At 45.6% G+C, this 12,151-nt stretch overlaps 1 protein-coding gene across 3 annotated transcripts in view; it reads right to left on the reverse strand.

The window, feature by feature from the left end:
* CCDC88C (coiled-coil domain containing 88C) overlaps nt 1-11,194 on the reverse strand; it is a 143,224-nt gene extending 132,030 nt beyond the window's left edge. For 2 of the 3 annotated variants that reach the window (XM_019481665.2, XM_014596443.3), the window contains exons 1-2: nt 10,952-11,194; nt 10,679-10,779 (exon numbers count right to left, since the gene is read on the reverse strand). In XM_019481665.2, coding sequence (XP_019337210.2) covers nt 10,679-10,779; nt 10,952-11,011 — 161 coding nt within the window. In that variant the 5' untranslated portion in view covers nt 11,012-11,194. The remainder of the gene's footprint in view (nt 1-10,678; nt 10,780-10,951) is intronic. The other variant, XM_014596445.3, reaches the window with a different exon arrangement.
* Nucleotides 11,195-12,151: the final 957 nt, after the last annotated feature.

Here is a 12,151-nt window from a genome sequence, read left to right on the forward strand (position 1 = left end):
CATCCCAGGTAGCTCATTTTAAGCAATCCTACCAGGCAATTCAAGATGCTCCATCTCTTTCAGGCAACAGCATGCCACCACCACGATCCACCCATGAATCAAGAAGCATACTTAAGTTGTGTCTATACACAGAATACAGTCCATGATGAAAAGCGCTTAAGCTCATTTAGACACAAGTTATACAGGTCAGGCACAACATAGAGGCAACAGTTAAAACCTGACAGTTTAGAGAGGTTTAGGTGAGATTACTATAGACAGACTTTGGTGGTCTATAAAGATAAGTGCTGTAGGTTTCTGGTGTTCTTTTAAACAGACAAACAGACTAAAGTAGTTTTGTTTTTTTCTCTTTCTGCTTCTCTGCTGCCCATCTGGTCAAATCAGATTGCCAACTGAAGCCTTATACTGCCTTATGTTTTATAGATGAACAGTATAGAGGGATGCTGACTGGGACTTCTAGGTACAACTGCAATGTAAACAAAGGTACATGAATTGAGGAGGAGGAAAGCTAGACTCTGATAAAAAAAAAAGAGAATACAAGCCCTGAACCTCTAGTATGAAAAAAAACCCAAATGCTTAACAAATCTGAACATACACATTAATATGTATACACCTCAATTTATCTTAAAAGGGAACCGACAACTTTTATCTGCTAATCCGTTAGTGAAATATCATACACTTCCTCTATAAAAGAATGTTATCAAACTCCTACACAACATAGGTATCAGCCTGCAGTGCTCTGCTTTGGCTGTTAGTGAAGGTAATAAGAACTCTTCCAGAAAAAAGCCTGAATTCAGATTTTGACACGTAAAAGGGAAACTGATCTACTATTTTTAAAAATATTTGAAAATTTAAGTATGTATCCCAAGAAGTTAAGCTTTTTTTTTGTAAGCAAAACCATGTCAGTTCTTTGTTGCAATGAACACAGGTAGTACATATCCAGACACCATAGAAACACCCAAGTGCAGGGTGCCATTAGGCTCAATAGGTCATACAAGTACTTATTTAGACCGATTAAGTGTCTAGGCAGCACCACAAGACAAATATAGGATTTGTGAGCTGCACTGGGGTTTGGATTCTCCATGTCAAGACTACTGCATTTTATATAGAGATCAGCCAGCCTGATGAAATCTCTAAAAAGACATTGACACACAGTCCAATTCTGAAAAAAGCTGGATACTTAGCATGCGTGTTCAAGATCATTACTGTAAATTGGGAAGCTAAAAAAAAAAAAAAGGAAGAAATGTGCAGCAGTGAAGCTGACCAGACTGAAGGGGTAGCCTGAAGTTCATTTGTTTCCATGTGTACTAGTCTCTCTCTGCATTACAGTACTGTGCTACTATCAAGCAGCCAGTGTCCATTAAGTTAAAGTCTATGATCAGGAAGAGAAAGACACTGGTTTTGGCTGTATGGCATCCTGTCATAATAAAACAAAGAAAGAAGTACTGATATTGACAGGTGCTTATCTTTTATACTTGTAATTCTATCAGTCTGATACACAAGGAATGACAATGTGACTCAAAAACACCTGATGGAAGTTAACCAGCTCCTTCTACCAAAACAATAATGCCTCTTAGCTTTTCAGCTTGTCGCCACAGAAGACTTTTACGAAATATTAATCCTTACTGTATAATAAATGGAAATGCTGATACTAAAGCATTTAGACTGGACATTAGAAAGAACTTCTTCACACTTAAGAGTGGCCAAGGTCTGCAATGGGCTCCCAAAGGGGGTGGTGCTCTCCCCTACCCTGGGGGTCTTCAAGAGGAGGTTAGATAGACATCTGGGGTCATCTAAACCCAGCACTCTTTCCTGCCTATGCAGGGGGTCGGACTCGATGATCGATTGAGGTCCCTTCCGACCCTAACATTTATGAATAGATGAATAAAGGTATACAACAGAAGATGAACAGGCAAAATCAGAGAGCTATTATTGGAGATAATGACTGGTTCCTGAAAACTAGGTTTTCCTGGCATTACCCAGCTCTGTTTCTTGGCCCAATTAGTAGTGGGATGAGCACCTAAGAATGCCAGGTGTTCACAGCACCTTCAAAAAATCTGCTACGTAATTTTGGTATTTGAAATGAGCTTTTAAAGTACACTGTCTTTACTCAACACCCGTGTCTGGTATGAGCGTGTTGCTTTTAGCAGAAAAGGTAGCTTGTCCTGCTGCCACTGCTCCCACCTTCTTGTTCACTAGAGTTTAAAAACCACAGTCACCCTTGGCTGCCTGGATATGAAAAGGGTGGGCGAATGGGCTGGCTTCTACGTCTGATACCCAAAAGTAAGTGCAGAACCACAGCAATCCAGGGACAATCAAAGGGGAGGAAGGATCAGAAAGTCTGAAACAAAGCAGTTTGGGGTCTGCTATTGGATCTCAAGGGCAAGAGGCAGTGAAGCACTCCATTGCCCATTCCTGCTGAAATGAACCAGAAATTAACCTGTGAAAGAAGGATTCCATGCAATACACGTGGGTACATTCAGATGTGCAGTTAGGGAAGGCAAGGAAGGAAGGGTAGATAAATCACAACATGATAGAATGGCTGAACTTTGAAAAGAAAGGGGGGAAGGAAGGTGATACAAGAAATCCTAGGGGAAACGAACTCAATACAGGGAAAAAAAAGAAAAGTAAAGCAAAGCGATAAAGGGTGGAGAACACAGCATATTCAAAATACCACACTAAAAGGTAAACCTTGACCTATAATAACAATAACTGGAGTCACGCCAGGGAGGGTAAACAATGTTCAATGACAGCGAGAGGTTGAATAAGCTGCGCAATAAGAGGCAAAATCCATAGAAATATTTTTTCTTAATTAGCTCAAGACTCAGGGTCACAAACCAAGGACAATGAACCACTTACAAAAGATATCATAATCAGCTCCCTTTCTTGTTTCCAGGTAGTACTGAATTGTATTAAAAGCAGCTTTTGCAACAGATTGTGGAAAACAACCTGTATCTCATACACTGGTAAACAAGTGGCCCCTGAGAACTGGTGTATTAAAACATAGCCCACAATATGAATGAGTTGGGAATCCCTGGTCTGCACTTCCCAATTCTAACTTAAGTCCTTGGATATCTGATGTTTTGTTTAAAGCTCTGTTCTTGAAGGCATATGAATACATTAGAATCTCAATTCCCAATTTTTAAACAAAAGGTGGGAAGCCAGGTGATGTAGAGCAAAGCCTGAAAATATGACCCAAGTGACACCTAAAGATAAAAAAAGAAAGAACCAACAGCTATTTTTTTTTTTTTTAAACTTTGCAATTAAGTCACTCTCACAATTCTTGGGTTGACAGTACCAAGAACCTGTTTGGAAAACAGCATAAGAGACAAGGCACCAGTTAAAACAGATTATGAATTACATGAAAAGGTTATTTTCTTAATTTGAAATGACAAGCCTTGCTTAAGTAATTTTTAGCAAATAAGTGGTACAAATAAGAAGGAAGTCCTCCAATTGCGTCAGAGGTTTATCAAGTGTTAAAATCAATCAAATATACCAGATATTAGTAGTGTTGCCAATGGGAATCTCCTGTAGTCTTTTGCTTGCACTTTGTTCCTGGAAGTAATTCACTTAACTGAAAACACCAGAGAAGAGGTACTGGTGTCATATCTTTCAGACTTCCTCTTCTTTAGTATACAATGGCTGAAGCCAAGGAGGGCTGAATCAAACACTAAATAATGGCCTGACAGACTGCAAAATAAATATTCAAATATTCAGTTCAAATACTTTAAATAGTACTAGAGATGTGTTTCTCAATAACACTCTCCCAACTATAAATAGCTGTTTGCTGCACCCTAAAAGCAACATCAAGTCCACAATCATATTTGATGTTCCTATCACACGTGTGGAGGTGGCAAAAAATATCTAAGTTGCCAATACTATACAATCCGAAAACTGCACTTGAAATTGAAAAAGCACGTTCATTTATGGCAAGTTCGGCTTCTGTGAAATTTATTCCTAGTATATATATTGTGGCTATTTACCAAATGCTCCAGTCCAGCTGTATAGCATTAGTATTTTAAAAGTCACCATGCAACTATTTAGAGACCACCACTTCCCAATAAGGATCTTCTGTAAGAAGTTAAAGCGTTAAGCAATATGCTTATACTAAAACATATTCCTGCCACAGCAGCAATCACTATACTCAAGGCACTCAGCTCTGTGCCATCATGTGCCCATTTCATACCAGAAAGTGGCAGCCAACTGCTTGTAAAAAGCCACAGCTCAAAAAAACTTCTTTGAAATTTCCCTACTAAGAAGAATGCTGGTTTAAGGTAAGTACACTCAGAGGAAATCCAGAAGTTCTGTCCTTATACTAACAAATTATGGAATAAGCAGCCTCAAACACCATACGTTCACTGTTTTACCCTTTAGCACAACATGGTCAAAGACTGTAACATTGATTTTTAACGATAATAGATACAAAAACAGAAGTATGGCTTCATCCTATCCATCATGCATGCTTAGGTTATGGTATGCTACACTCTAGGACAGGAGCAGAAGCCTGTCTATAACAAAAATAATTAAGCCCAGCTTTTTAAAGGTTCCATTGCTCCACTTAGCACTCCAACACCGCTGCTATATTTTGAAAAAATGATTTGGGAGCATAATCCAAGTCTCAGTGACTTTCAGTGGGACCAAGTACATCAGTCACTTATTAAAATGAGATGGGTTCCTGAGTCAGACGGTCACCACAATGCCCAACAAAGCAGGTGCTTGGCATTTCTTGGAAGCATCTGAAAAGATGTGGAGATGTTCGCACAGGATAGAGCACTGCATACTGAACTAGGCTATGGTCAACTGTTGCCTGAGCATGTAGAATAGCGCACACAATGGCTCAATTTCATATGCCTGCAAACACAGATTCTACTTCCTTCTAGCCTTTTTGTGGATATTAGCCGTCTAAAAAGGATGGGAGTGAAAATAGAGCCCTAACCTTACCCCCTTTCCTACAGCTGGAAGACCTGGACAGGCAAGAAAAAGGAAAGACACCAAAGATCTTGCAAGGATGGTATAGTTGCCATGAGGATGTCTGAGCCATTCAACATGCATCCTTGAAGTCAAAAACACTACTGTGGTCCTTCATGGACTCTCCAATATGCCAGATGGTGCACGGGGCACAATACGGCCACTGTATTTAAAAACCACAGCCTCATGGTATAAGTGGAGCCTGCTCAGCTTAGTCACAGCTCTACATTTGTCCAGCAATCAAAAGCTCACTGAGTCCAGCTGTACTCCTGACCCAAACCTCTGAGCAACAAACTGACCTTAGACCCTACTTGACAGGATGATTTTTTTAAAAATAAAGTATCTATAGCATGCATGGAATAATAGCAAACTATCAGCTAAAGCAGGGGTTGGCAATTATTTGGGCTGGAGGGCCACTTAAGTTTTGGTGAGCTGTTGAGGGCCATGGAAGGGGGGCAATATGCGAGGAGGGGCTGGGGAGATGCCAACTGATCTTATCCGGCTGACCAGCTGCTGCTAGGAGCCTGAGGGAGGGCTCTGCCCTGTGCCACTCTGCTCCACTGCAACTGAGGCCAAGCCAGGCAGTGCTCAGACTCCTCTGTCTCTGCCTCCCCCTCCCCTTCCACCCCACTTTTTTCATGGTGCTGAACAGTTCTTGCATCACTACCGCTACAGCCAGGCCTGCATGGGACAGGGAGCTACATAGCATGTCAAGCACCCATTCCTCCCACTGCAATGAACCTCTGCTGCCATGCAACTGGGAAGGTCAGAGGTGGCTGCCCTCGGCCAAGCCCCCTCCTCCTTTCTCCCTCCCCCCCCCATGGCTGGCACCGACTCTCCTTTCAGTGGTGCTGTGGCAGCAGCAGCTCATCACTGCAGGTGGGCAGGTGGGCCAGCACGCTGCATTGTACCCCTGTCCTGTATGGGCCCAACTGCTAGCAGCTGCAGTGCCAAGACTGCACAGCTGCACCGCCAACAGGAAACCAGGTTGGGGGTGGGAGAAAAAGGAGTGTCTGCTGTAGGGCCTGGCCCAGACTGGCTGTAACAGAGCACAGTAGAATGGGACACAGCCCTCCCTCCTCAGACTCCTGACAGAATCAACTGGTGGGCTGGATACAGCCCACAGGCCATATTTTGCCCACCGAGCTAATGTGAAGATGCAAATCTATGAGATTTGTGTGCTGTCATCCCTGCTTTAATGTTCAGAAGCATATACTATATATGCTAAGTCAGTGGTTTTCAACTTGTGGCCCATGGACCCCTGGGGGTCTGCAGACTATGTCTAAGGGGTCTGCAAAAGATGACTATGATCAATCAAAAGCAAGTGAATGCCCACACTTACAAGTCAAAGGGATCTGCACCTCCATTTAAAATTTCCAAAGGGGTCTGCACTTCCATTCAAAATGTTTTAGGGATCTCCAAATGAAAAAAGGTTGAACAACACTGTGCTATGCATATCAAGAGACTGAACAGCTTCTACATGAGATGTCTGCAAAAAATCTTGAAAATAAAGTGGGAAGACAGAACACAAAACACAGAGGTACTGGAGTGTGCAGAACTGACATATTTAGAAACTACTATCAAGAAAAGGAGGCTGCAATGAATTGGCTATATCAGGAGAACAGGAGGAGACCATATCCCCACGAATATGTTGTATAGCGAGATTCGAGACAGCTCTAGAAAGCGCGGTCACTTTCTGTGGTGGTACAACAATGTATGTAAAAATGATATGAAGTTGCTCAACATCAACATAAAAAGCTGGGAGGAGCGCACAGAACCCCATCCAATCTGGAGGGAGCACCTGCACTGGGTGCAACTCAACATGAAGTAGCTTTGATCCAGAGGATGGAAGCAAAGTGAAATAAAATAAAGCAGCATGCTGTAAATTTGGACTCCAATTCAAACAACATATGGATCTGTGAAACTTGTAACAACTGTGTCATTGCCGAATTAGACTTATCAATAGGGGCCTACCAAAATTGCACTTTCATGGATTTTATGAAAATTGCAAAGTCTGGCTTTGCCCACAAAATCTCAATAAAATAAAAAAAACCTACTGAAAGTATCTGTAGGCACCGTGATCCGGCTGTGCAGCCCACCAGGGAGGGTGGCCACACGAAGGGGAACCCAAGATGGCTGCCACCCTCACTGCTGATTGGCTAAGAGGGCTGCCTGATGCAACCAATCAGCAGCAAGGGATGGGGCCACATGACAGACAGCCCTTGCAGCCAATCTGCGGCAAGGGGTGGGACCACCAGAATCCCTTAGCCAGAGGCGTGGCGTGGGCGATCAGCCCACAGAAATGGAAGCTGGTCCCGCAATTTCCCTGCAAAATCAGGTGTCTGCCTCCAACTTAGGGAGACCTCTACTTATTAGCCACATGCGGACACATCTAACTAGACCTCTTGTGTGTACACCATGAACCAGAGGTCAACAGTCACCTACGTATCTACAGCTGCAGCCTCAACTTATGGCAAAATTGTGTGTGTTAAGTCTTCACTTGTGAAAACTACTTGCTCACCAAGACCAGTCTGTTTAGCTACAGTAAAACGATAAAGGTTTCAATTACATGAGAACATAAAAAATCCTAAAACTCTAACTGACATTAAAGTGTGAAGTCACATGCCTGTGTTGTTTGTGTTCAGACACCTCTGTCAACAGGTTATTTTGCCTGAAGGCTGAACAATTTCAAATAAAATCGACAAGGAAAGAATTACCTGATTGATCAGACACCTGTCTAACAAAAGGACTCCAGCTCTTTACTATATTACATCCTCTATATGCATGTTCAAAGTATAGTATGGCACATAGTATACTATCAAGTTTGTCCAAGACCTTGACAACCTCTGCATGAAAGGACCTTAAACCAAGCATTTAAAACCAGCCCTTGACAGAGCTTGAAGAACTGATGAGCAAGCATTTCTAAAACATTTATTTTGCTATACTGAAAGCTTTGTAGGGCAGAAACACCCTTAGAAAGGCTTGCCTGATTTACAGGCAAGCAGTAATTGCATTGTGAATTCCAAAGATTGACTAAGAGTGAAGGTCAGATAGCAGCTTTCTGGGCTGCATGTACATAAATGCAACAGTGCTCTTTCCTAAGTTATAAAGTCTTGGGCACTCACTAGGAAGCCTTTGTTGCTTGCTTCTAAGGTACCACTAGAAGAGCTTTGCCAAAGTCACCTATAAAAGGAAAAAGAAAGCCCTTTCTGCTACATTTAATCAAAAAGAGGAGTTTCTTAGTCCAAAACTTACAGCATGCTAGTGTTCCCCCACCTACATGTTCCATGGTAATGCTGGCACTGCAGTCATTTAAAATGAAGGGCTGGACTGTTTGTTGTCAATAAAAATGCCATGACACTTTTCACACGAGTACGCTTGGTATCCTGACCACATGCTAACTAATGTACCTGCATGCATGTAACTACATGCAATCAGCCACAATCCTTTAACCTCTGCAATTTCAAATGTTATTGTTCACCACCTTTTCCAAAATACCAGTGAATAGTTATATGTAACCACCCTAGAGGTGGCTGCATTTCAGTGGCTGATGAAGTCCTGCCACTGAAAAATAAGAAATGTCAGCAGCTGAGATTATGGGTTTATTTTAAATAGACTTTAAGACTGTTCTAATCGGGCACATCCAGACAAGTGTGGTTGTGTGGTATGTGGCACTGCAAATGTGTTTGCAGTGCCACATACCACACAGTCTAGTGTTCTCTGTGCTGCAAGGGTGCACTGCCCAAGTGCATGCTCCACCAGGATATTCAGGAGTCAAAAAACCCCCACAGAAAAACAAAACAAAATGGTGCAATGCATATTTGGCCAGTGCGTGCTGCTAAAAAGCAGAGCTGGGCCACTCAGAGCCATGGTGCAGCTGCCAGCCAGGCTCCGTACAGCAGAATCGCAACAGCTGCAGCCCCAGGAGGCCCCCAGGACCAGGCAAGGCTTGTGGGGCCAGCCCAGTGCTGACCTCAGCCTCCTCTACACCACTCAGATCAACTTGCCAGGCATCAGAGCACATGTGGCATGGGTGTTCCCCAGGAACAAGTAGCAGTGGCACAAGGTGCGCTGCTGCTACTTGCCCCCGGGGAACCAAACATCCACACACATCTGGATGTGCCTCATATCTTTAAATACACCAAATCTTCTATTTTTTACCAACAATTTCCTTAAATTATTGTTTCCTGTTAGTCTACTTAGTTATTGTCACTGCAGGTCCATTACCGCTACAGTGCTCTATTTGCTTGGCAAGGCAATTCTTCTCAGAAAGAGAGACAAGAACCAAAATCTTCTACCACTCCCACACAGTTCAGGTCATTTTAACAGTATTGTTTGGGCTCTACTCCTGTAAATTCTGTTTGGAGTGGTGCTGTTCTGAAAAGTGACAAAGGATTTCCTTCTGGAATCATCTCAAATAAGATTTTACTCATTTTATACTTCAATTAATGCTGCAGCAAGACTGTACTCAGGAGAAGCCAAATTCTATTCCGACTCACGTAGCCATGACTACAGCAGAACTGGGAACTAAATTCCATGTGCAGAATCTTCATTGTTAGTAATGCACGACCCAGAAAGGATTCAGCTCGCTTTTGAGATAGCACATCCAGTTGGCTCAGGAACATAAGGACTGCCATACTGGGTCTGATCAAAGTACCATCAAGTCTGTTCCTGCCACTGGCAAACAAGAGATGAAGCAACCCCTGCCACAAATTTCATAGCACATACCTTGAGTGGGAAGATGTGTGCACAGACTCTCAAGTCACTTTCAGAAAATAATAAGCTCCCAACAACAAGTTTAGGGGAGCATTTAGGTGCTAAATGCTGGCCTAACTTTAGAAGTCAATAGTAGTTCAATTCAGTGAGAGCAGTGTGGTCAGTACTGACAGCTGTTGAAAATCCTGCCCTTAACGGTAAAACTTTTTTTCCATATAAATTCCTTATCTTAAATGTATTCTGTATGCCCAGAGCCAAATAGAAAAAACCTTATGACAGGTTGTCAGAACATGCACGCGATAAATTCAGCAACAGGAAAGGATGTGGTCAAAACTAGATTAGCACTGCAAACTTTTTACCAAGTGCTCACATAAAAGTAAGAAAACAAGCTAGATAAATTAAATGGTCTGCTTTTCCAGACCAAAATATTGATGTCTCTTATTTATACTGTTAATGTGACATGATAAACCTTCCTCTGAAATGAAAAAGTTATACTATCGGAAACTTTATTTGAACCTGCTTCAGATGCTACTCTTCAGTAAAGTGGCACCCTGACTACATTAAAGTTTCATGAGATGAAATTTCATTTCCTCATCTATACTGAAAGGTACCTTCCCAGGGGCCTTACAAACAGAAAAACAACTAGAGGAAAAAAAAAACATTCATTTACTTTTTTCAACTTTTTTGCAGCCAATTTCAAATAGACTGATCAAAACTGAGGAAGTGACATTTTCTCTCACCCGTTCAGCACACGTCCCACCCACCTCTGCAAGTTATACCAGACACCCAAAAGGTTTTAATGGCGGTTGAGTCGGCTCCCAAGACTACACAAGAAAAACCACGCAGCATTTCCCAAAGCAGGAGCCCCTTCATTCACCTGCCCTCAGGATGCCGAAGGGCCTACTGAGTAGGACCGACAGCCGAGACGGGCTTGCCGTTGTGGCCAACTCGGTTTAAAGTTGGACCTCAGGAAAGTCGCGCATTTTCGCCCACTTACATTTGCAGCATGATCTTGTTCAGGAAGACGCCGTCCACCAGGTCCATGTACATGCTCAGTCTATCTTGGCTCTCGTTGCCCAGGGGCCCGAACGTCTTCACCTGTCGGGGCGGACACGTCGCGGGCGTGTGAGCGGGCACCCGGCCCCTACCGCCCCCACCCGCAACTTGCCCGCGGTCCCGCGCCCTCCCTCCAGGCCGCCCCGGAGCAGCCGGGCACCCGGAGCTGGGCGCGGCGCGGCGCGGCGCTGTCCGTGCGGCGGGGCGCACTCACCCAGGTGACCAGCGGCCCGCGCAGGAAGAGCTCCAGCAGCTCCGAGATGGTCACGTCCATGTCGCCGGCTCGGCTCCGCTCCGCTCCGCTCCCGCAGCACAAAGGCGCCGGCGCGGGGCGCTCACGCGGGAGACAAAGGCGCGGGGCCCATGGCCCGGGGCGGGGCTGGGCAGCGCGGGGCGGCGGCAGAGCCGAGCCCGAGCCCGAGCCCACGCGGCGCCGCTACCTGTGGCGGGCAGAGTGCGCGGGGCTGGGGCTGGGGCTGGGGCGGCTCCGCCGGGGCTGACGGGCGGCGCCGGCGGCAAATGGGAGGCCGGGAGCGGGCGGCGACGGCCAATGGGGCTGGGCCCGCGAGGGGCCGCTGTGCTCGCCCGCCCCGCCGGCCCCGCGCTGCCCGCAGGGAAAGCCCCGCGGGGAAGCGCGCGCCCCGCTCCGGCCCGGGCCCGGCCGGGCCCTGCGGGTGCTGAGCGGCGGGAGAAGAGCTGCGTGGCCCGCACCGCAACGCACGGCTGTGCCTGGGCCCCGCCGGCGCCTCAGGGTGGGCAAAAGGCTCCGACTCGAGGCTCCTCCAGCCCCGCCGTGGGCGCCAGGCTCAGCACCCGAGGTGCGCAACACAGGGCTGGGCTCCTGCCCCCTGCAGGGTTTCTGCACCTCTCGCTCCAGCTCGCCCCTTCCACCGCCTGCCACAAGCCCGTCAGCGGCCTCCCGCTCCCTGGTCTCAACCCCTCGGGTCCGCACGCTTCCCAGGCGCCAACCCCGCCTGGTGGTGGGCAGTCTCTGGCACCTCAGCAGCAGCAGCAAACAAATACAACGTGAAGATTTTCCCTCTATTTTGCGGGGGGCTGTGGAGCTGTCTATTGCTAAATGGTGGATACGCTGGTTCATGATTGTGTCTTATTAAAACCCAACTTAAAACACGATGAAGAACTTTGTCGAAGTCCGTGATGGCTCACAGTTGTGAGCTGTCATGCAGACTAGACCCTTGTTACCAGAGCCTGCTTTCTATAAAATTTGATGGCAAAAATCAATGGGAAGAACTTTAGGCCTCTCTCTGTGATGGAAAGACTTTTCTAATAGGCCCTGAGGAAGGAAAACATCCTCACCCAGCTACAGGGAGCTGCTGAGATGGCACAGATTTGATCACTTTAACTGGTCCCTAGTTGAAAGGTTAGGTCAGCTAAGCGGAAGATCACTTCCTGC

Source organism: Alligator mississippiensis, chromosome 2, assembly GCF_030867095.1.
Source record: "Alligator mississippiensis isolate rAllMis1 chromosome 2, rAllMis1, whole genome shotgun sequence".
Taxonomy (NCBI): domain Eukaryota; kingdom Metazoa; phylum Chordata; order Crocodylia; family Alligatoridae; genus Alligator; species Alligator mississippiensis.